This window comes from Metopolophium dirhodum, chromosome 2 (assembly GCF_019925205.1).
Source record: "Metopolophium dirhodum isolate CAU chromosome 2, ASM1992520v1, whole genome shotgun sequence".
Classification (NCBI taxonomy): Eukaryota; Metazoa; Arthropoda; class Insecta; order Hemiptera; family Aphididae; genus Metopolophium; species Metopolophium dirhodum.
In genome coordinates, this window is record NC_083561.1 from 20,779,927 (window position 1) to 20,807,898 (window position 27,972).

The window sequence follows — 27,972 nt, forward strand, 5'->3', positions numbered from 1 at the left end:
TCGATGAAGAGAGCGTGACATGAGGCGCCATTGACCGACGACGCCAAAAAAGGAGGCACCAGCCTATCGCGCCAACTCGTTAATTATTTAATGTTTAAAAATGTACCTAATATATTATTGTAAAACATGTAAGTAGGTATATCAATTTAATAAGCCACAAGAAAAATTTTAATTACTTTATAATATTATTTTGTTCTGAAGCACAAAATATAATCGTGAGTCAATGGTTCTCAATCTTCACATTCTATTTTTTACAGAAAATCGTACTTGACATTTAATTTTGTATATTGTACATACATAAAGAACTTAAGAAATCGAATCCATATAAAGTTGACAACGTAAAGGTATTACAATTTTAAGCCTTAGCTATAAAAATGTAAAATGTTATAAACGTTTAACTACGATGAAATAATTTACTAACCTTCGTGAATTTGACTAATTATGTTAAAAATTGAAATTTAAACACTTGTAAAAAAAATATAGTTTTATATTTTTGAAATTACTATAAGAAAAACGTGCGTGGGTTCTTGTCCTAAATTTTTAAGCTTTTTGGCCAAGTCTTGATCAGCACTTAAAACATAAAAATTTCAAATGCCTATAAATGAGATATTTCAACCAAGAAGATCAAACATTTTATCATGCGTAAAGAAATTAAAAATATAGTAAAATAAACATTTAGTGAATTTTTCAACTTTCAAGTACTTACGGTTGTTCTTTTTTGTATTACAAGAATTATGTTCAATAAGAAAACAATATTAAAATCAATTTTTTCGTAAACTGGTTTATTTCTTTCTCAATTAGATACCTGTCCATAAATATATTGGTAGTTTTTTCTTTTAAATTATTAAGGCCAATTTTATTGACTTTATGTAACAACAGATAATAATTATTATTTTCGATGGTAAACATAAATTAAATATGATCAGAGAGTAGTTGGAAAATGATGACAAAAGTTAAAAAATTCGAAAAAACTTTATCTCGATAAAATTATCAACTGCATGCAAAAAATATGTAGGTAGGTACATCATTGTTATTTAAATTAAAAAAAATATTGTCTATTGTTCGAGCACCTTGTAGTTACGTCTTATAGTCTCACCATCTGTGGAAGCTTGAATGAATAATATGTCACTTATTACTTGAATGCGTATTTCGATTGTGTCGTTAGAGATGCCATTAAGCCAGAACAGTGCTCCAATTTGAGTGAACCAGACTACCACCACTATATATTGTAATAAAGGATCGACTTTCCAAAATAGACGTGGCCTAACAATGTCGTGCACGGTAAATTTAAGTGTCGGTTGAATCGGCATTAGCGTGTTCGCCGATCGATAATTTTCGGTGTGATTTAATAATACAAATTATAGTTTATCGAGTTTACCGAGGTCACCTACAATTGTTATACGCACTGATGCATAAAATAAAGAAAACTAATTTGGCAAACAAATATAATACAGGTCGACATTTATAAGACAACAATATATGCAACTTGTATAAACGTTATTAAATAAAAAATAAAATAATCAATATTACACTATAATGGTGCATTATTCATACATAGGTATATAGATTTCATAACACACAATATTTTTACACATACAGAGTGATTCTTTCGTTTCATCATAAGGTTATATTTTTAACAGGCGTCATGTGATTTTATTAATTGGTTTTTTATCTTTTATGAATAAATATATATATATATATATATATATTATATATTGTAAGTATATAATAAAAAAATTACAATATATTGTGTTTTCGTGTCATTGAAATTATAAAAGATACAATATATTATAATATATTCAAAAAGTAAAATCATGTAATGTACCTATACAATGTAAAAAATCATCGTGTGTTTAATAACAATGCAATAACATTGTCAACGTGTGTAAAATGTATTCTTTTCTCACACCAGCCACACCAATGATAGGCTACACAATTTGCATGTATGAAGTTATTTTTTATTTATAATAACCAACTCCTATATTTGTTTAGAACTCCATTACTTATATGTTTATGTAAACGATTAATTTTAATCATATTTACCACAATAAACCACCTTGTATATGAAATCAAAAACTCAATATATTATGAAACTATGTAACGCATAAATTAAATATTAAAAGTTTTTAATTACGAATCAAAATGGCCCGTTTCTCAAAACACTCCAAGCTGTAAAATAATAAGTGATGGATATTACAATGGAATTATTTAAAGGCAATATAACTTCGGGCATATTGTTTGTTTGATATTTCAATTATGTATAAGGTCATAACAAATTTAAGTCATTTCGTAAAAAATTTGCATTTCTTGCTTCATCTTACAAGAATTCGAAAAAGGTCCATTGACTTTGTATACAATTTCACTCTAAATTATTAACGATAATTATAATTTTTTCCTTAAAGAGAAATTAAAATCATTAAATATTTGTTTCGCATACAAAATCCATATTTGTCAAATTAATATTCATAAAGACCTTTATATTTCAGTAGTAATGAATTATAAACAATTAATGTAATATCAGTTACACACATATGGACAATGGACATAATATGTCATAATACAGTTAATGCAAAAATATAAAATATTTTGATAGTAATATATTATTATAATATGGATTATTCATAAAATTATGTGATTAAAGTTAACTTTCAGATTTAAAAATATGGCTTACAACAAATATATTTAGGAATATATTAATATAATTCTATTTTTGAATACATTGTACTTACTTATCGGTTTTGATTTTAACGATACCTGCAAAATTCTACTGGATTTAGTATTATATTTTTGTAAGAACCAATTATGAAGTCGCTCTGCTGTATAGTAGGTGCACCTACCTATCATTATCACTTATTGATCACCTATGTAGGTAGGTACTAAACAAAATGGATATGTTAAAAACTAAAATTCATTCATTGCGGAAAAAAAATTATTCTGTGCGGAGACTACGTTTCTAACTTTCTAAGTAATACTTATATTATATCGATATACTCGTATGTCATTTATTTTTCTATAAGTAATAATATAATAATTTGGACTAGTTTTTTCCAAAATAAAAAAAAATTATATGATTATATTTTATATAGTAATTATAACTATCATTAGGTAACTGGTAGGTACCTAATTATAACTTTACTATAAGTAACTGTTGTTAACTTATAAGTCGATACCGACGCGCGACATACCGTAAAACAATAATATACGTAGAAAGTCCCTAATATTTTTTCAACAAAAAAATGTTTTAAATTTTCGTTTACCTAAACATCTAGTTTTATAGAAATATCTATAAATAAAAAAAATCGTGTATTTATAATATTAATTATATTTTTAGGTTTCGATAAAAACAACTTATGAGGAAACCAAAAACTGAAATTGTATCATGAATAATTAATCGAAAAATAAAATAAAAAAGTAAACAATTTCAAATGTCTTCAAATAGTACAAAAAGAACTGAGATATTAAATAGGTTTTCGAAATTTTATTAAATCTAGAAACTGCTTAACATCAGTTTTCTTCTATTTTTTTTTTTTTTTTGTTATTCTGATAATTTAAAAAGAAAGTACTGGGAATATTTTTCTTTTGACCCCCAAAGTACCAACTGGTGAGATCTATTTGTTACCAAAAATCACTCTCAAAGTTAAACAATTGTAGTACTCCAAAAGAATGTATAACAGACACAAAAATAAAATAAAAACTTTGTAAAACCATTACGTTGAACTATCTTAAGTACTTATAGGGTTTGGATAATTATAAAAATTTAACTATATACAGTATATTATAATAATTAAAACTTAAAAACCTAATTTATTTTCACTTAAATTCGCGCAACAATAGTAAATTAAAATTAAGCAACTATTTAGTACATCTGCCGAGCTCACTAAATTCCACCAACGTCTAATCAAATTAAAAACAAAAACTCTAGTCTTATTTTCATATAATTATCACTTATTATCAACTAACATATCGTACTTAATTATGTAACGCTCGCGAACATAGGACATATCAGACATAAAACTACAAATGTATTATATTATATAGTTTAGATATTACCTACATCATTTTTTTATTTACTACCAGTGTGGGTCAAATTATATTGTCACGGAGGGGATGTAGCTGATTTTTTAACATACACTATTTATTTGATTATTGAATATATCATTTTTGTTTATACTTAATATCATTTTTTTAAATTATGGTAGATACAAACTTTATTTATAAAAATATTACTTACCCCTTGATGAACAGAAACAGTAGCTAAGCCATTGAGACGACTCTAGAATAATATGATTATACAATATTTACATAATATATACCTACGTATTAAACTGATATTTCAAACATACTTTTAATTAAACAATAAATTAAATTAACAAAATCTAAAAAGTTATAGTCTCAAATACAATTATCATATTTGAATTGTTAAGGCAAACACTATCAATTTCTCAAACAAACGACCTTAGCGACCGATAAAAATTAAAATTTTTCTTGTAGTTCAATTGAAAAATGTTAATCTTTTGATTTGAAAATATAGAAATTTACTTTGCATTCATACATTTAATACTTATTCCAATTAAACTCAAATATTTTCACTATCCTAAAACACATATTATAATAAGCAACATATTCACATTAGTATTTCGTAAATATACAATCTTTTATAAGACAGTATTTACGAATATATAGTCATTTAGACATATTCTGTGTACATTTACTATAGTAGATCATTTATGTTTTTCGAAAATAATAATTAGAAAAACGAATAATATACATACTTATGTATAATACAATTTGTTATAAACTTATAAATATCAAAAAAAAATTACCCCCCCCCCCCTCCCCATTTGGAGATCACTGTATACTACGCCCAAATACCAGCGTTTAAACTTTGTAAAAAACAAAAATAATGTTCTTAGCTAGCAAGAGTCAACAAGATCACGTAAAGAATTGGTGACAGAATAGTACACTCTTTAAAAACTATATTCGTCTGGTCGTCGCCGATGATATTCCGATAATTGAAAATAATATTATGATGTGCCGGATAAGTCCCGCGACCGTATAAAAAGACTCGTCGTTGTAGAGACACTACGCGTACTTAAAATATACATACGTATTATAATGCAGTGCGTCACTGAATAATTTAACATCGCCGTAAACGGACTGGTCTACTCTCTAAAGTCGGTTAACGGGTAAAAAAAAAAAGATCACATCTCACTATATTATGATTATAACAGGCACGGTCGACATCCGGGTGTGGACAAGCGCGACAGTCTCCTGAAGCCGAATGGGTGCGCGGACGTTTTGTTTCAGCTGTGGAACAAAAATGCAACAAAACAGCAAAATAAAGCAGTGGTCGATTTGGGAAAATTTGAATAGAACTCGGGGACTCGGGGACTTTAAAAAAAATAAGCGTTCCTCTTAGCGATTAAATTCGAAATATACCTTGGGGGGCTTTTGCTCCCCCCCCCCCCACACCAACACAAAACTTCGAAAATAATAATTAGTTAAAATATAATATTACAAATACTAGCGTCATTTACCAACGATTACGAAAAATATTAATTACTTGTCATTTAATTAATCGTCACATAAAAATATATCGTCACTATACCTACTTAATTAGATACTTAATCATAAATAAATAGATACAAATACATTTATTGTAATATTATATCTATATCTTAGTCCGTGGTTTTGATTAACATAAAACAAAATATCTTTAAATTTAATGTTAATAATAATATCTAATTGGACAGATGCAACTTTACGAAATAATAATATTACAAAACTACAATATGGTTTTTAACAATATAATATTATGTACAACGTTCCGTCGCCCCGTTCCAATGAAAACAATTGGAAGGGGTGCTCCAAACTATATAAAAACAATCGAAGAGGACCTTCGCCCCCCCCCTGCCCCCCCCCCACACACACACAATTCGAGCACTGAAATAAAGCATGTACGGCAATACGATTACAGCTATTACAACAAGGCATAATATTATTATGGCTGGCTGCGATATTTAGGCCGGTCGATTCATTAAGTTTGCGGGCCCAGTGAAGGGAAGGTAAATTATTACACACATATTATTTTAGGTCTTAAGGTAACACGTAGGTAAATCATGCAGCACTGCAGCGAGAGGGGTTGGTGGATTACCCTTATATAATAATACGTGATAATAAATTTATACAGGTACCTCTATTCGTTTATCTTTTTTAATTTTATAAACGTGAAACGTATTAAAATATCTATTAAAATGTGTAATATTTATGAGCACGTGCATGGTTTTATGAGATAGTAATTTATAAACAAATTAATATTTAAATTCACTCAAAGGGACAATTAACAATAACATAATTATTGTTGTGAATTAATATATTTCTGAAAACAATTGGTGTTTTTTTTTATATATAAGAATTCAATCAAATCACACATTTTTATATTAATTTAATTTTAAATCTTAGCATTCTTATTTTTACTTAAAAAATGTGTACCGTAATGCTAAAATTTTCTTCACGTGTTTTTTTCATTTGGACCAACATTTTTTTTTTAGCCAGATTAACATTGTCAGATGCTGGTTAACGGTCTTAAAAATGTAATGTCATCGTTAAGTAAAATATGCGATACTATTTTATGTTATGAGTTTGTGCGGTATATAAATATGAATAGACTATTTTAACGTACAATCAAAAAAACTTGAAATCCAACAAATATTAGAAGACTTAATAATATTGTTTTAATATTATTTTAATAGCAAAATACGCAATTCATAATTTCATAGTTGCATAATATTATACTAATAATACAGGAGAGTCTTTCTGGTTTCATTCAAAATCATTCAACATTTTTTAGTGATAAATAATCAGTATTATTATTATTATTATTATTATAATTTATGGATCTGGATATATTTTTTAAAAAAACATTTAAATTTAGAAAATAAAATATAAAGCTATAAATTAAAACATAATTTTAATAAATTTGTTTTAAGAAGCTATAGTAATAATAATAACAATAAGACATAAATTATGCCGAAGAAACCCGAGAGAACTTTTTAATCTGCACTAGATTAAATATTTTGTACTGGTGAGCCATTCGAATTAAATCCTAATACAATATGCATACTATATAATGTACCACGAAGATCTGACATATTCAAATGTTATTTTAATGTTAAACCCTCCTTGATGCACCAGTAAGTTTATCAAAAATCGTTACTGATACACACTCATAGAGCATTAAATTCCGTTAAAATTCTAGTAAAATTATATAGGTATTATACGCAGCGTGTTAAAATACGTCTGTAAACAATAATTTTGATAAGTATTCGGTTATAAGTTGGTAAAATATAACGTAAAAAATAAACTATAAATGCGTTGTTAAACACTTTAAACATGAACAATTATAACCTAACATAGACAACGTATTAATATTCTATCTCGTCCCATTCAAAAACGGATTGTAGCCGACGTGAACCAATTTAATAAGTGTTGAAAAAATATTTTAAATTTTTCAAATCGCTGCAGGAAACCCAACGTGGCATACTTGTATTAGTAACACGTAAACCATTTACCAACGATGATAATCATTGGTTAATGTCTTCGATGTATCATTGCTTGAAAAACAACATGCGCGTCTAAACACTAAACTATATTATCCGTTAAAATAATATATTGACCACGGACGCCTTCACACATGACACATGAACCCTGTGTGTAGGTTTGTGGTACGGTTCACGGTGAAAGGTTGGCCACTTGGCCGTAGAACATAAACTGTCGTGTGTGTACACTACCGGAAGAGTTGTAGGTGCAGCTACGTCGTAGGATCGAAGTCTCCGAATATAATAAATAAACTATTCTAATAAATAAATAAACGGCTTTAATTAATATTTGTATAGTATCACAATTCGTAAAATTCTAATAATTTATATTTATAATTCAAAGAAACTAAAAAAAAAATACCTAATACTATTATAAGTCTGGTAAAATGGAAAGGAACATTTTAGTATCGAGTAGTACTCGCCAATATTATGTTTATTGCCTATTTAATATTTATACATGATTTTATTTTAATTGGTTACATACATCCGTTATATGAAATCTGAAAGGAGGGGGGCAATTTATTTTTAGCTCATGTATTAGATTTACAATTAAAATCATGACGAATTGACGAATTTGAGAATAACAAAAATTGTTCAAAAAGAGGGACTACGGCTGTACGCACCAGGTCGCACACTCTGCGTTAAGCCGTCAAGTGTCTGGACACGCCTATGATCGGAGAAAAACCAGGGAACTCGATTTGTTGTATAGTTGGTCACCTGATCGCCAATGAGCAGGTTTACTATATTTTCTATGGTGACAATAAGAAAAGAAAGGCGGACAAGAGGGTCACTGTAATTTATGTGTTAAATTTGAATTGTATATCGACAATTTTTAATAATTCTATGCAAAAAACGATTCTGAGCTGCGACACTCTGTCTGTCACCCCCAATATATTTATTTTTAATGTTATTTTACATTTTATTTATCTATATTTCTACTAGTAAAACTGTAAGTTTCGATAATATTTTGAAAACTTCACTGTGTATAGTTGTAGATATACTATACAACATAGCAGAAAAATGCGAGCAAGTTCGTGGTATATAGATGTACGATGATTGAATTGTGAAGAAGTATTGAAGCAACTCACGCGTCCGACCGAAATAATAGTATCAGTTTTATTATTTATGGCAATTATTACGAACGAAAGCTCACTCGTTTAAGATCAAAGTTGACATATTATGTAATATGTATCCATGCATATATTATACGAATTGCGTTCGGTGGATGACTAGAAATCGGCGACAACCGATACCCTCATATCACGATATCATGTTAATTTTTTTATACCCCTGCTCGGTATCGGGTGTCGAACACGGGTATATGCCTATGCGCAGTCCAATCAATTTATCGATAATGATTGTAAGTATACTGCAGGTATCAAAAAGTATATAAATAGTTTAAAATTAATCTAAACATTCTCAAAATATCATTGGTTAATAAAAAAACTTAACTTACAAAAATTACTTTTTTCGGTCGATGCTTCTCCACAAAAATATATTATTTTAGGTGTAGTATACAACACATAGGTACACCATTATTATCTAACAACTAATAAAATACGATTCCGTCCTATGCTCGGGGTGCTTTCATCTTTCTTCCCACATATAACTTTCAACTAACTCAATTATAATATAATATTATCTCCGTAGTCACAGTAATATTGTAACGATGCTGTTCTATCTAAAGTATCTCTATATATGACTCTATTATAATATGAACAAATACCAAGCAACAAAAATGCACTATAACACTATTAGGTACTTACAATATTGTTATTGGTCACGCCATAATTTTACTTGTATTTTTAAAACCTGCACACTATAGATAGGTACGCGGTGTAGCTGCAGATAGACCAGATAAAAGAAAAATCCGTTACTATTTAACGTACGACGAAAATTGTGAAAATTATACATATGCATATAATGGCATGTATACTTTACCAAAAACAATATTTTGAAAAATTTAGAACGTTTTAAATTAAATTAATCCAAAAAAATTTTGATACTTCAAAAAATTGTAAAAATAAACTACTTGACTTAGATAAACTTTTTAGCATCAAAGTTAAAAAATTTCGATAGGTATTAAAAATAACAAAATGTTTAAATATTGATTAGAATAAAAGTTAATTCAATTGTCACGTTTTTCTGTCACACTGTATACAATATTATGTGTACATTATAATATATATGTAAGTATAACAGTATATTTTGATTGCTATAATGCTGTATCAACTAAATGTATTACTAATTTATTTATGTTAAACTTTACATCACTTTGTCTTTTCTTCTCTATTATTATATTATATTTTTTTTAAATTTTTCATATTCATAAGTCAATGTACGTAATATTATAAGAAATTACCTAATAATTTTATTATTTATTTTATTTTATTGGTGAATGTAATAACTCCCTACCTCCATCACAAGCTATTAGCTTACAGGAGGTAGGTAATCAAAACTGTACATATTTGTTAAAAATGTTTAATTTGTAACCATTTATTTTGATTTCTAATTAAAAAAAAAAAAAAAAAATGTGACAAATTCAAAACAGTCACCTGAGACTTTGAGAGGTAGGTACATCATATTATTATGGATTTGTCACAATGAAATTCTTATAAGGAACTTGCAATTAATAATATGGGTGACTTTGTGTATCCTAGTTATCTTGACACCTAGTGTGTAGTCATTGGTCAGGAGCTGATTAAGAGTCAAAACAACTGCACAACACATTATTTTGTACTCCATTTTTTTCCGTGACAACATTATTTCGAATATTATATAAATTGTCGACTCGCGTAAACTACTAGTATAATATATTAAAACTCTAGTTCGGAATTTTGTCACATGCACACACATAATATACGTACATACAGTAGGTATATACACTATATAATTTGTCTATGATTTATAAACCTACTATAGTTATTCACTCACCTCGAGACTACAACGGTATAAAATCAGCCGAGTTTATAGAACCTCACTATATAGATTAAATAACTAAATAGGTACATTAATATTTAATTTATTAAATCACTATGAAATTCACGGATTGACGCGTTTGGAAAGTTGTCACCGAAACATTTACCGGTTAAATCCGGGGAGGTTCTAACCCCACATGATCCAACCACGGTATAAGCTCTGACTCATGGCCGAGTTTCCGAGGCGATCGCCGACTCTATTGTTTACGGTATACACAATACATTATATCATGACAAGTGGTTAACCACGATATTTTTCGTCCATCAGTCATAAAAAAAATCGTCGGCGCCGTTTCCTCCGCATTCATCCCCACCGGTAGATCGAACCGTTTTCCATAGTATTATTTTTTTATCGTGAAAACTAATTTATAATATTATATAGGATTACTGTGACGACATTTTGACCGTCTACAACCAAACATTTTGGGTCACCGTTCGCGAGTCCGTATTATTGGCGATCACCAGCTCGATGACGATTGACGTTTTCCGAGGATTACACGCACATTATTGGCATGGACTCAAATATCGTTTGAGATTTTGTGGTACTGGAGCCTTATACTGATATTGAATAAGCTTGGAGAAAAGATCGGGAAATGTTTGTGGGGGCATAGCCCCTAAAGCCCCCCCCCCTCTTTTGCAATTATACGCACGTCGGTACCATCGAACGATTGCGTGACGACGATTTTCGGTACCTATGTCACTACAACTTGCGCTGCGATATCAAAATATCAAATATGTAATAATATAGCCGACATAATATACCCTTTATTGTGCGTCAACTTCCGTTCGTCGTTATATTATTATAAGCCGCGGTAAAAACGGAACGGAATCTCGGAAGTCGGAAAAACGTTGAAAAACCGCGCTGGTCGTGGCCGACATATCGCGGCGGCGGCGACCGGGTCGGTTGGGTCCGGCGGCGGACAGATGGCGGAGCGCTCTGCACCGACGCGGCGCGGAGAGGGAAAACGCGTACACATTTTAGATCCGGACGACGGCGGCGGCTGCGCACCTGCGCGCGCTCGGCGAACCGCCACCTCCGCCGCCCGCCGCCACCGATGTCTTCCGCCGCTGCACCACTCGTCCCGGGCCCCACTCGGTCGCGTCGTACACGACATTCCTGCGACGAGCCAGCGACACGTCGGTCGTTCCCCGCGCATTTAGTCCACCGGCACACAGCATATATATATATATATATTATATACGTTTGTATATATATATATACATATTATATACGTTTATATATATATAAGTATAACAGTCGTTTACGGCACACGCACACACGGACGCTAGAGCGCACGCGCGCGCACGCATACTATACGACCTCCGACTGCAGAGACCGGGTGTAGTGGGTATAATACCGTACCTCGTCGCCGTCAGTAGTATTCGGACGGCCGTTCGGTTCGAGAACAGTTATACAAAGCAACGTCATAGTAATAATATTGTAACAATAATAATATCGTCTCTGCCGGTTCGTCTCCGCCGCCGCGTTTCGCATCGATTTCGTTTCGGTCGGTTCCATTTGCAGCTCTTTTTATTTTTTGTTGCCAACCAACGGCCAAGCGGCACCCGTCCGCCCGAGTGCTTTCGGACGCGCACTATAACGCGACATCGACCGCCGCTGCAACCATGCGGACCGTCGTCCTGTGCGCAGCCCTGTTCGTCGCTCCGCTGTACGCCCTAACTCTCAAGGTAAGTGAATCACGGTCCTTTTAATATAACGGGCAGTAGTGTGGGTAGTGTGGGTACCCGTATGTAGAGTGTGTGTGGTAAACGTCTGTCGTGGCGTCATATTTCGTCGTTCGCTTGGGTAGTACACTGGTCAAGGTGGCCGTTTGCCGCGTCTGATTTTAAAAACGGCCCGTCGGTACGGTGGTTGGTGTGATCGGCTTGACTTTTACTATCGGAATGTACTTAACCCTCGCCACATGAATTTGTTTGTGTTTTGTATTTAAATCATTTGCATAGGTTGATTGGATAATATAATATAGTGATAGTATGTAAATTATAAGTATAGGTACTATTGTTTTAATTAAGTATTATAATATTGTTACTATTTGTAGTACATATTATTATGAGAAATTTGTATAGAGATAATACGGTCACTTTTATATCTTAAATAATGAGTGTATAATACATAATATCTGAATTGATCGAAGAGCTTACTATTTTAAAATTGAGACAAAAAAGTTACAAGCAGTACAAACTATGATTTTCGTATGATCTAAGTGCTGGCCAAATTTCTGTTTCCTGAAATGACTTCTTAATTTGCTCCTGATTTGATATCAAGGATATGCACATTTCAGTAACTGCGCTGACAGCTGATCCGACAGTATAACAACGACAACCGGGTGATTTTTTTCCAGAGAAACAGAAAATAATCAAGCAAACAGTTATTAGCAGGTATAGGTATATATCGTGTGTTAGTAATGTCAATAGTGTGTGTGGGTAGTAATTTTTTTCTCGATGACCCGAACACCAGATAAAACGGTCCACCGAGACGACCCTCGTAACGCAATTATAATGGTAGCATAATAGCCGATATGCGACCGCGACGATGACATCTCCGCCGGTAATGATTATTATTATTACAATTGGACCGTGGACCGTTTTTTTCATTTGTACAGGCGATTGGAATAGAAATAAAAAACGACTGCCATTGTAGTTTATTATTTTATTGTCTTTCGACAACGGCACTGCCACCGATGTCGCACAAAACGGAAGTAGATGACAAAAATAACACCCTCATTAAAGATGTTTTACTTGGCAAAAACAATGAGTTTTTGCTTACGCAGAAATACCTATGTTTCATATCCAACATATAATAACGTAGCCGGTGTATATTTTTGCAAGCTGTATACGCCGCTGTTGTAGTGCTGTACTGTCTGCAGTACAACAATACTTATGGTATTAATATATGTCAGACGAACGTTGTGAATAATATATTATTACACATATAAAACCGGTTAGTAAGCGTTTGCTCTTTTTCACCATCTGCTCGTCGTGGACCTCGATGCGACTACCAGTCGAAAAACGACTAACTGCAATAATAATTAGGATATAGGAAATTCACGTGCTCGTAATTGAGCCGAAGCAACGAGTTATTTGTCTTTATGCAGGAACTCGTGAAGAATTAGTCTGTTTTGACCATAGGTGATTAAAGCGCTCTCGCCATTATAATAATGATAACAACATTATAATTGACGATTTATATCGTCCACCTGCTTGTTATATCGTTAACAATGTTTACCGATACTTCGAAATATTGTTAGTGTATAGTATGCAGAGTTTATAGCAAAGTGTTCAACAACAATTTAAATTTATAATATTTAATTTTTTCATTATTAAAAACGTGATATCTTATTATGTCAGTAAGTTATCCTTTTAGACTGCATTTCCCATTTTTCGATTTTCATATCAGGTGACACACCAGACGGCTATGATTTCCGAGTATTTCAAAATTCATTACAGACGTCCCTGAACAAACTCCAAAGGAAACGACGCATTTCGTTTTTCTTTTCATTTTCATCTCATAAATGATGTAGCCGTACAGAACAATATGTGCGCGCGTCTCTATGTAGGTAATCAACTATTGAATACAAGCTCTTATACAACGTTATTGTACGACGTTTCTTTTTATATTTTTTCCCGTTGGCGAACGTACCGGAGATTAAGAATTCCCCGATGTAATTCCTTCGAGTTTCAACTGTACCCGAGAGGACGCTTCATTACTTACGGAGGGAAGTTTATCGAGGCACCACCGAGATTAATATTTTTCGTTTCCACTAAAAACCCCGTCAACGATCCGTATGTCTATATAAGTACACCGATAGTTGTCTACAATATGTTACGTAGTATCGTGTGGGAAGTAATGTACGAAAATATAGAGAGAAACTTGGACGTCTTCATACGATAATGCGTACAGCGCATCGATGATTTCTATTCCCGAGAATTATTATCTTAAATCGTTAAGACACATAAAATAGGAAAGGAATAGAAGCGATTTAAATGCATATACTATACGTATATAATATATTGTCTTCGGCCGTGAGTGGTGCACGATTATTATGTACTTCGTAGGGATCGATTACATGTTGGCGGATAATCGCATTTAATATTGTTGCAAACAAATTCGTTCGAGAACACTATAGTGGTGGTGGTAGTGGTGGGAACGCTGCTGATGCGTTGGATCTGGTCGGAAACGTTCGGCACGTGTGTTTGACTAATAACAATAATAATATTACCAGCGGGGTGGCGCGCGGCGTAGGTATGCGAGTATACTCCGGCGGGGAGGGGTGACTCTTACTCGAGCAGTGGTGGTGGTGGTGGTGGTGGCGGTCAGTGCAGGTGACGGTTGACGACGAGGGGTGAATCGTCGCTGTTCTAAGGTAGATGGTCGTGTATGTGTGTGCGTGTGTGTGTGTGTGTGTGTGTGTGTGTGTGTGTGTGTGTGTGTGTGTATGTGTGTATCAGTCATGTGTGTATGAGCGGGGGAGAATAAAACGTTTAATGCAAAAAGAGAAGAATGCGACGCGTTGCCCGCACCACGACGACAGCGTCCCTTTTCCGTCGTCGTCGTCGTCGTCGTAGTCGTCGTAACCTGAGGGGCTCGATTATTAAATTTCACCCGGCGGCAAAACACTGTCGGCGGTGGCGGCGGCGGCAATAGCCTGATGCGCGGGGGTTGTTTTCCACATGTGCGTGTGGAGGGCGCGCGGGACAATCAATATTTCCCGACGTTGCCGCGGCGAGCACCACTCGCTCCAAACACCACCCACCGAACACCCCCTCGCAGCACCCCTTGTCTCACAGGGTGTAAGCACTGGTGAGGGGCGGTGCCTAACGTCTTGACGCGCGTGGACGGCAACCGCAGGGTAATTACAGAGAGCCTCGGCGACCGTTTTTTTTTCTATTCTCTACGCTTTCTTCATTCTTTCCATTTTTTCTCCACTTCTCACATACACTCTATCTCTTCTCTCCCTCTCTTTCTTCTCTCCCTTGGTTTTCTTATTTTTCCACAAGCCTTTCCCTCCATTACGCAGACACCCAAATGGCATAATATATAATAAATTATTTCGCCATAACTGTTTAGGGACCCATCTGGTCCATACCAAAGCTTGAAGTTAATATAATAATACAATCAGCATAATAATTTTTATCGTGTACTACTCGCTAAAATAACAGGTTTGACATTCAATGTAACAATTATTAAAAATAACAAATACAAACACATTACTTAATCGCGTTTTCTTTAAGTGCCCGCCATTTATTCTTCCGGCTAGCTCTTTTGTATGCGTCAGCAGCTTTGTAATATCGTTGTTTATTTATTTAGTTTATAAGTATACATTCATCGATAATAATACTTATATTATAATTTATGATATTGTGTTGCACCATCTTTCAGTGACTACGATAATTATTATTATGATATATTTCCTTTACACGCATATATTAGGTATCTACTCGACCCCGTTGACATGGGACGATTTTTACTAACTCTACCTGGATAATAATGTAGTCATTAGTTAAATATATTATTGGGACGTCGTTTGTGATCTATAACAAATATCACAACGTCTCTCGGCTGTTTTTAGGGGTTAATCGTTTATTATACTTACCTATACACCACATGTACCTTTAATATTATGTTAGCGCCTATATATAATAGTATCATCTGCTATATTCCACATTTAGCATGACGTACATAAATAAGTATACAGGATATATGGATGATATGTCGTTTTACCGTTGTACAATCTTATACTGTCGTGTTTTCGTTTTTCCATCCATTTGTTTTCTATTTTATAACAAAATGAAACATTATATTTCGACTTCCTGTCTCGTCGTCATCGACGAGGTTTTTTTCCTTACCTAAGTTTAACTATCGGATTTACGACAATTTGATCACCGTTTAATCGGCAGCTGTCATCGAACCATCCTGCTGTTTCATTACTAAATCATATTACATTATTACCTATTGTGCCGTTAATTTACGAGTGAAAGTTTCGAAGGCCATTTAATATTCAAACATTTTCAATCGCCCGAAGTTTGACAAAACAATAACTATTATAGGAGGTCCATAATGAGCATTAACATTTTATCACACATTATAATGAGGTACAATATATCTAATATATGCCTTTTTGAAACTAAAAATCAAAATTTATAAATTCACAACTTTTTGATCATGTATTTGATTAGGTACCTTACTTGCATTCCGTATTCGTGCAGTTATGTGTAGACATGACGGTTTTGTTTTGTGTATTGATCTGTTGCTTTGGTTGTTAACGTCCAGAATTTATTTTATAAGTCTCTGTTACCCGATAATAATGTTTAATACTTCCTCTGTCAATGTTTGTCAATTGGTGTTATTTGTTAGGATTTGTTCACAGTAAAACTTAGCTTTTTGATGACGTCATAGTAATTAAACCGCATCTCCGTGGTCTAAAATCTAAATTGGAAAGGGTCCAAAGCGACTTTGTCAGTCGAGTTTTCTTGAAATTTAATTTTGATTAAAACTTCCAGAAATGTGAAATCCATTTTCTCTATAATATCGTTCATCGACGTGACGTTGTAGGACTATTTTTTATCTTCATAAATCCATTAAATTATTATAAATTATAATAGGTGTTCATTTTTAATTTTTACGTTGAAAGAAGTTTATATTATGTTGTAAATTGCTAAGCTGTCTTAAAAGATCGGTTGTTTATTACTTCACAAGATTATAGACCGGCTTTGTTCCACACCTCCAGCCGGTAATGTCTAATATTATTTTTTTTTCGAATTAACTTTTTGGATCGTTGTTGTTGACATATTTTTTTTAGTGCTTAATATTAATAAACATATTATTTCATTGTTTGTCTTCCTAAAAGACCAATAAGCAGAATATGCCTATTTTTAATTATTTGATCACGTCCGCCGAAACGCTGCAACACCTACGACACCATGATAATAATTACGTCAAATAAAGCAATATGTACATAACATGTGTATTTTACATACCTAATATTTACTTATTTACACAAAAATTATGCATGTTTACCGTATGAATATTAAAATATATATTTAATTTAAACTCTTGTAAATCAACGCCTATTTGTTTAGTATAATGTGTTTCAACTATGCATATAAGTTTATTACTTAAGAGCAGCCAGACCGTATTAGACCAATTTCAGAAACCGCAGTAATGGACTTCTTATTAAGACGATTATTGCACAGAATCGATTTCAAATAATTTACAGTGATTTTGTCTAAAAATATCCACTAAAATTAAACACAAATACGATGACTAGCTTTGCTGTAAAGTATAGGTATTAAGCGTGGCTCGTCAGACGTCATTGAGTATAGGTCACATTTTTAGCAAATTGATTTATGTAGATGTGTTCTAACTATATCGATACAATTTGTTACAAAAAACTGTGTGCTCCTAAACGAATATGAACAAAAACATTTTTAAATAATATACAATCACCAACACATACAGATCAATTAGGAATTTTAAATATATACTATTCGGATTTTTGTTAAAATATATTATAAACATGTACAAACAATATTAGGTAATAATATAAAAACAGTGTAAAAAATATTTGAATTAACAAACAAAAATAAATGATAACTTGTATAGGTATAGGTAATATAATGAGTATAGCTAACTATTTATTCAATAATTATTTTATTTTTTAAAATTTTCACCTATTTTTTAAAAATTTTAGGAACCTATCTACCTCGGTGTTTCGAAATTGAAAAATTGACATGAATACAATATTTATCAGAAAAGTTTGATTTTATAAATTTTGTATTATAAACAATCTATTAAATTATAAAAAATATTAACCATTTAAACACCAGCAACAACAATAATAATTGTTAGTTTTTAGTTTATACTCGTATCATTTAGTTATTCTAATAGATTACAACTTTTTAATCTACACCGCCATCATTCAATGTCTCAAAGAGTATTATTTTATTGTACTTAACAATGTACGTAATAACATAGATCAATACGAATAACAACCTCGATTTTAAGCACTTTCAGTCCATTAGTGATATAACGTCATCAATTTATAAATATTTTAAAGTAAAAAGCATCGGAGAAGGAAAAAAAGGAGAAAAAAAAGTCGTTAAAATGATCGAATTACCACCTTCGGGTCTCGCGAGAGTGGATTTACACTTTTTATACGTACAATAGTTATTATAATCGATTTTTTTTTAAAGGTGACATTTCAAACGTTGTTATATTGTAATAACTATATAACTGTTATGACAGTAGACGTTTAAAACGATTATAATAATTATTTACGTTAATCTTAAATAGTCGTCATGTATAAACGGCGGATAGCGACAACGAACTTAATGGTACCTATACCATAATATAATATTATATAGAGTCGGCGGTGTGCTGATTGAGCGATTCAGCTAAATTATGATTCCGAGAGCTTTGAATATTCTCTGCCCTAAGCGTCGGCGGCAGTCGGTGAAAATATTATGTTCATTAGTTGCACTAACCTCGCAAGTGCACTCATCGAGTCATCCTCTTTGGATATTTTCAAATATTCCAATACTTTGGAGCGCGATCAACTCTCTAAGTGGTGTCGTTATAATTTTCTCCAAACTTTTACAAGCTCAAGAGAGAATAGGATTGTAATTATTGATATTTTGTTTGATTTCATGGAGTTTAGTGTAGAGTATGTACTGCATAATATTAGCTAAAGGAAAGTGAGAACATATTAAAAAGCGCAGAGTATAAATCATGTATCGATATTTAATCCAGACACGGACGGTTGATGGGATTGACTCAATATAACAGAGATCCACAAGACTATAATATAACCTGCAGCCTCGTTGGAAGACATTAAAACAATAATGTCCATACGTCATCCATTTGCCTGAACACGTTTTGAAAAGATGAGTGACTGAGAGCAAGCGGTGACGGAATGTGCGGAAGGCACTAGGGGAAAACCACTTGCACGAAGACCCGGGAAGGTCTACGGACCGATGGCGAGTGGAATTATATTATAGGTAAACGTTGGCGGATAACTGTGGGAGGATGCAATAATAATATAGATAAATATCGGAATAATAATAAACAAGAATATTGTAATCATGTATCTACGGTGGTTCGGATGGTTCCAGTCACAGCAGCAGTTGTAGACTGTAGTTATGTATATAATTTCGTAATTACGTATAATTATAATATAATACAACGCAAAGACCGGTAGTCGAACAAACACACACACACACACACGAATGCGCTGGCTAGGCGTCAAAACCGTCGTCGCTAGTACCTATACAATATAATATGTGTTGTATACAGTTTGTACGGAAAGCCCACCGTATTGTTGTTGTACCCCTCCATCGCTGTGCAATATTATAAGGACGGACCGGACTACCGTGCGGACCCTCGTCCGGCAAAGTTTATGCGGTCAGCGATCATCGCGCTGCTGGTTCGACCTGGACGAGGAGTTGAGGGGGGGGGGGGGGGGGTGAATGGTTAGGTGGAGGGGGAACTAGTTGATGAAACCAACAACACTAATTAATATATATAATATTATATTACGATATGATATACGTGTTCAAACACACACACACGCGCGCGCAAAAGGATTTCTGTACACACTGGCCGGACACGGAGGTGGAGGCGGTGTAGAGCTGCAGTGTACACGTCAGGAAGTGTATATGTACGCTCGCCGGCGGCAGTCCATTTATTGATTTCCAGCACCCGTTTCCTGCGTGTGTGTGTGCGCGCGTACTGTTTTTTTTCCCCATTGTTTTATTTCGGTTATTTTTATACGTTTTTTTTTTTTTGTTGTTTGGTTTTCCTCCATACAACAACATACACACACACACACACACACACACACACACACACAACAACATACACACACACACATACACACACACATACACACAATGAATACGATTTTTTTTTTCAAACCGTCCGCCGCTGGTAGAGAGATGAGCGAAGTTTAATTTCCACGTCGGAAATCGTATATATGTATATATGTTATGTCGTATATACAATATGTATATGTTCGTCGTATATGTTATATATATTGTATACGATACGATACGCTCGTCGTGTATATAATATAATAGTATATAGGTAGGACTGCAACGACAGAGCGGAATGGTACGGGACCAGGAGGCGTGTGGCAGTACGGGCAGAGTCACGTTTCCACGTTCGTGTGCAACACACAAATTAGATTCGACTTTCAGTGGCTTCCGCACGCGCGCGCGACTTACCCGGGCGGCGAGAAGAACGCCGGCGATGACTACATTATTATTATACGCACAGCGTAGGTTTAATACGCTATTATGTGTCTATACCTATATAGACGTGTCTATATAATATATACAAATACTACTTTATAATATAATACCTACGTATGCATTTGACACGTGTTATTATCTATTATATGTATTATATATGTCATACACGACTGATAATAACGCAGTAACTATATAATATCCGTGTGACACGGGCAGATCGACGGCGGAAAGTCATATCGAAAGAATATAATATTTAAACATAACAGAAATAATGTTATATAACTATTGAGCACGCGTAATGATGATAGGTATTGTGACGAGATTTGTGTAAAATTAGGCGACCGATGAGTGCGCCTTTGACGTATCTTTCTGCGGTGGTTTCGCGTTGGAGGTCGACTTTTTAAGGACGATTTGATAGTAAAAGACACAACGGACACTTTCAATATAGTAATATGAATAGAAGCACTATGAAGACTACATAAGACTACAAAGACTCGTGTCTTATTTTCTATTATATTTTGTGTGTGCTGCTGTTGCTAAGATAGCGCGTATTTTACGACAATACATTATCGTAGTTGGATCGATTTTTACAGCCAAAATAGATAGGTGTTATTTTTCTTCTGCAGAGTTGGTTGTTGGGATGTAAACACCACGCTCGTACATTTTTCTTAATTACGGTGTTCCGAACAAACTTACCGCGCTCGGTAGCAGGTCGTTCGACCCGGTTAACTACATATAGTTTATTCTCGTTCTCAATATATCTTCCGATAGTTTATCGTATGTATAGGTATATTATATACGAGTAGGTACACGAAAGATAAATTATAAATGAGAATAAACTATGGAGTCGTAGGTACTATATAATATAACAATATATAAATTAATTTACTGTCATATTCACGCGGATACCTAACATTATATTGTATGCGATTTCTTATACGCTTCTGTACGCCCGTCACCCAATTATTACTTGGGAGTAGTTGGGACAGCGTAGGTTGTTTTTCATCTCAATATAATACACCCGGGTCAAAACTCACCCACAATCGTCAGATTTTAATGACATTAAACATTTCAACGACTGAATTTAAAAACACGAACACAATAGGTACCTAGGTATGGAAAAAGTAATTCACAGAGCCACGGAGGCATGCCGCGTAATTCGTTTATTTTATTTCCACGTGTCAGTATAAAATAATATGTCGCATTATATTTTTACTCGGAATTTAATAAATTGAATAATCACACGACACAATTATTAATAACCGTAACGTCGGAAAGGTTGAAAGTACTATGTTTAGTACCTTATTGACCTAGTACGTGTACAAATAGACTTATAACATTCGATTTGGAGAAATGAATTATTGCATTTTGCTCTTATGTAAATTATGAAAAAATATTGTGTTGGTATTATTTTATTATCATTGTGTTATGCTTCTTTTGTTTTAACTTTTACTTCAATAATAATATTGTCAACGTAAACATTATTATTTTGACAATGATAATAATATTATGGAGGGATTGTATCTTGCAATACACGTTTGTTTTGTCATTGTCTCTTTGTTTCTGTGCAAAAAAAAATATAAACCGAATTAAATGGCATTGTAGCGAGTTCAGTTTAGAAATTATTTTTTTGCTCAGCAATCCGTTATGACCGATTATTATTTAGTTCTTATTTATCTTTATATATAATATTATATATCTATTAGAAGCTGAAATCTTTTTGGTTAGGAGTTTTAATTTGTAAAGATTTGTATACTTGAATGACGAAAAATTTACCACTGATATAATAATATTATATACCTAGTAACGATCGGATATCGAAATTTTACAATATTAAAAGATAAAAAGTTGATTTCTGAAAGCGCTCATTACCATTGTTTTTATAATATCTATTGCGTAACACGAATTCACGAGTTCTCGTCGTTGGTCTGTTACAATGTTAATATAATAATTTTCAGTATCGAAATGATGTGAGTAGCAAAAGAGTGATTGATAATAATATATTTGTATGATAGTTTCATCGTCTCGTGTCGAGATGTGCCCTCTTTAAATGCGCAGATACAGGTTGAATAGGTTCGTCAAAAGCCCTGTGCTTTTTGCAGAACGTTTTGGTATTATGTATAATGAACAATATTATATATTGTATTAAAACAATAACGACATATTTTTTCATTCGACCGGCAATCGCGCGTATTATCGCGTCGTTGCATTTTTATTTACGAGCACGTTTTTTAATCGGACATTCGATATTATAATAATATTATTATGATATACTATTAATGCATAAATAATATATATTATAATAAAATAGATCTCTGCATTGTAAATAACATAATACCGGCTACAGCATAATATCATATAGGTAGGTAGGGTATTATGCGATACGTGGCATAAAAATATCACTCACAGTTTGCGTATTTATATAAAAATACGTATTATTATTATAAGTCGAGCTGCTGCAGGTTTTAGTCGGTTTGAAATATCACGCTATATATAATATATATATATATATATATATGTCATATACGTTCGCTATAATAATATAATATAATAACATAATGTCAAAAGCCAAATACGTACCGTATATATATATATATAAAGCTGCCAGCACACTAAAACATTTATCCCGCGGGATCATCATCAATGACGCTGCTTTGTCTATATGCGCGTCGGTCGCAGCTATAATCAGGGACTTATTTTTCATGTTCGTTTTTCACTTTTTCGGTTTACCTTTGTGTCCTCCAACTCGTTTTTTTTTTTGAACATCGTTCGGGGATTAGTCTAATCAGATTATTACATCGCGTAGTATATTCTATGTGTTTTACCGGGTTTTTTTTTTTATTATTATTATCCGTTTATGTAACTCAAAAGTTGATTAAATTGTCGGAGTGCCACGTCGCTGCTGCTAAACCCAATTATATTAATTCACAACACCGTATGTTTTAATACGGCCTTAGAATATATACCCGAGGATTATAATGCAGTATGGGTACTTTTGTCATTAATATGGGCTTTAATATAATTTTAAATAAACAATATTACTATGTAGTAGGTATACCTCCTGACTATACTTATTATACTCGTGAGATAGTTTTTACGATAGGCGTATACCTGCATAATGATATCATCGCTGCAGTGAACGATATGAAACTGGTCAGGTGCGACACATGCGACTTTCGTTCTTTCAACACTTAAACGTGATTTTTCATTTATTATTATTATTACAACAATAGTACATTGGTACGTAGTACGATAATCTGGAAAAATGACATAACATCATTGAACAAAAATGTAAAAAGATATATCTAATATCTATTACTATCATACATTAAATATTATAACTTTAATTCGTATTAATAGTATAGTTACTTACTATAAAATGTGCTGATGAAAATAGTGATTTTTCTTGGTGTCATTGACTTTTTGATAGCATCGCATTATATTCCACATTTATTTTGTTATTTATTGTATAATATTTTTATGAAGTACTTATTATAGATGGTAAAAAGTTTTCTGATGGTAGCTGCGGTACATACCAACAGACTATTGCGGGGTAATACACCAAACATGCTCCGATGCTCACCCCATTTAACGATGCATTTATTCAAATTCTGATTTTTGCAATTTTTAAATACGTACATACACTTAAAGGTCATATTTTCAATTACTTCGATTTGTGTACTGCCATTTGAGAAGTGTTCTTTGGCCATAAAAACTTATTCTTTTCCAAATATTTAAGCACACTTGAAAATGCCGAAAATCGGGATTTGAATTAACGAATAATATAATAGTATATAATTGAAGGAGAAATGGGGGTGAACATATGGTCCGTGAATCACATGCAATACCTATGGCGATAAAAATAAAACATAAAACAGTTTTATCTCCATCTGCAGAGTCAAAATTAAACCGTGTGCAACTCGACGGTCTCCTCGTCGGACGTGAAGGATATAATATTATACAGAGCCGGGGCGACATATAATATTATTATTATTATTATGAGTATTATCATTATATTGTTTGGGTGACTACTTCGTGATAACTTTATATCGCGATCCGACAAGCCGGTGCCCACGGTATTCCCCGGTGTCCTATTCAGGGGCCCCGTGTACTTTAATCAAAAGTCTGTACAAAACAGAAGGCGGCAGTGAATTATTACGTGCGGTTAAACAGCAGCAGAGCAGCAAACATTTACCGCGCGCGGAATTTCATAAAAACTAACACGAGCAGCGATGACTAGGTACCTATATATATATTATATACATATTAAAATGTATAATAATATACGCGCTCGACTTAACCTGCGCAGAGGAGAGACACGCTGACGAGAGAGAGAGAGAGAGAGAGAGAGAGTGTCAGAGAGACGGAATAATCGAGGAAAGCTAGTGGAAGAGACAAAGTATGTACCTACCTACCTACTAAATCTCGATTTGGAACAACTTTGAGTTTAAGCCCGCCGTCTCGTTAAAATTGCATACCCCATGGCCGCTGAGCACTACCCACTGCACATAAATGTGAAATTGTATACCTACGTTGAATGCCCATACTTTGACGAATATATTATACACGACGATACATAAAAATATAAATATGAATCGCAACTTTTACGCGCATCACACTTGTATATTATATTATTATTAGACCGTGAGAATACCGTGATATTAATACACTTTATGTATTGTATATTATATTTGTAAACCAATCAAAAGAATATTACGAGAATAATATTGGGAACACAATTTCGGCACATAAATGTTACGTTCGATGCACTTATTGACTTATCATTGATAATACGTACGTAAATTCAACGTTATTATTAGGTACCGTCATTAAATCGCTCAATATATTCAGTGTGAATCGTTTCTATATATAATAATATGTGCGTTATCATTAAAAGTCGTCTTAGAGCAAAATTGAATCAAATATAATTTACATTAAAAACCGAAATCGCAATAATTGGACACGGAATATTCGTTGTGACGTCATATTACATAAGTACTAGGTATAGTAGATTAATATACAAAATATTATTCAGACGACAGAATTATTATTTATTCTATAGCCGCAATATGTACGCAAACAAATTTTAAACATAACGTTTATATAATTTGATTTATTTTTATTCGCATATACACATCGGAGGTGATGAAAAAGTATTAATTATCACGCACCTTTACATTTTCACATGACGTGTGTAATAACTAACAAAATATATTATAAAAATTATCTTGGGTTAACTTATTTTATCAATATAATATAATCGTTAACTTCAAAGTAAAAGAAACCCAAGTCCGGAATGTGTGTATAAAGGTAATATATAAGTCACAGTTTATCTATAGTAGTAGAAAACAATAAAAAAAATAAAATACTTTAGATTATTCGACTGTATATAACCTAAGTATCTACTACAAAAACCACACCAATAGAAATGTTCTTGTCAAATAGCGCGTTAAAGTTTTTTTTTTAAATGACCATTATATTATCAGTAATTTTAAGCAAACAGATTTTTCGATTTATCGTCATTGTAAAAGAATTGCTATGCGATAAAATAAATTCGTAAAATAAATACGATCACGTCATGTATGTGAAATGTTGTCGTAGTTGTCGTAACGATCGTAAAAATAATGATACAAATTTTATTATTCGACTAAACAATTTTTAAAACTCATTTCCCGTAACTCGATTGGTATTTTATCACGGACTGGCACCTTATACATTATCGGGTGTAGGTGCCCCATAGCATTGAGTTTTCCGTATATTTTATTTTTTTATGATAAACCGATTTAATTAATAACGGAGCGACAGTTGACGTGTATATTTAGTAGCCTGTCTCCGAAGCCCTTCGATAGTAATTATTATATGTACATTGAATAGCGGAAGATGAACGGATCCAATCCCTGGGTACCAACGCCACCGGTACGAAAATAGGTCACTTCTATAGAGAGTGCAGCTGAGTATATACCAAAATCATCGTTGAATTAAACGTTTTACCATAATGTATGCAGAAGATTATCACTATTATGGTGATAAACCGTATACAATTGTATTGTTATCAGCTGCCTATCACTATAAGTTCGTATAATATTATTCGGTGATCGCTGCAGTGCATCGTATATTGCTTGACAATAATATTATTATGTGTAATATGTATATAGTTTTCATATGTTTTGATATACTTATAGTAAATGAACATAATACATAGGTATATCATCTGAAATCGTGTACGAATTATTATACCTCTACCCCGGTTATGATCACAGCGGTTGTAATCGTCTACCGGATCTACACTGTATAATATTGCTAATTGGTCGGCGATCATAATACCTAATACAATATTGTATTGTGACGTTTTGTAAACAACGCGTAGGTAATTACACGACGAAAATTGAACGACTATATAGGTGCGCCAAGACGTGCCTTTAACATGATAATAAATGAAAAATAAAATGTTTTACGATGCGACGTCGACGCAGGTGCAGATTATTATTATAAAGCTTACGAAGATCTGAATATTATAAAATAAGCAATATAATATCAAGACTATAAAATGTATATCATACCTAATATAATATAACGAGTGATGAATAATGATAGTTAAATGCGCGCACAGATTGGTACGGGTGATCGACGGTCTGTATAAAATATTATAATATTAAATTTAAGCGTTTATCCGATAATGGTCGTAATTTTAACTCGAACTACGATCGATGCATTATGATAATAATAAAATAATATCGTCGGAAAATAATCGTATACATTTCGGAAAACTTTTGATTTTCGCGCACAGCATCGAGTATGAACAACACCTAACTGGACGACTAGGTGCGCGTGTACCTATTTAGTATAAAACGATAAATTATTATTCTTGTTAGCGAAAAAGAGCTATATACATCGGCCTAAGGACGACTATACAGCGAATAATAATAGTTTACCCGATAATGGTCGTCATTTTCAATCATATTACGATCGGTGCATATAATAATAACAATAATAATAATATTATATTATATCGTTGCAAAACGATTTTATGCATTTCGGAAAACTTTTGCGGTGATTTTGATTTTCACAACACCGTATGAAGTTATACGAAGCTACAACACCGATCTGCTGCACGGCTAGGTGTGCGT

The 27,972-nt window shown here is 32.9% G+C and overlaps 1 protein-coding gene across 2 annotated transcripts in view; it reads left to right on the forward strand.

Annotated features, from left to right (window-relative positions):
- Nucleotides 1-11,695: 11,695 nt before the first annotated feature.
- The window catches only part of LOC132938346 (amyloid-beta-like protein), a 104,466-nt gene continuing 88,189 nt past the window's right edge, over nucleotides 11,696-27,972 (forward strand). The window contains exon 1 of one of the 2 annotated variants that reach the window (XM_061005129.1): nucleotides 11,696-12,265. In XM_061005129.1, the coding sequence (XP_060861112.1) occupies nucleotides 12,203-12,265 (63 nt within the window). In that variant the 5' untranslated portion in view covers nucleotides 11,696-12,202. The remainder of the gene's footprint in view (nucleotides 12,266-27,972) is intronic. The other variant, XM_061005128.1, reaches the window with a different exon arrangement.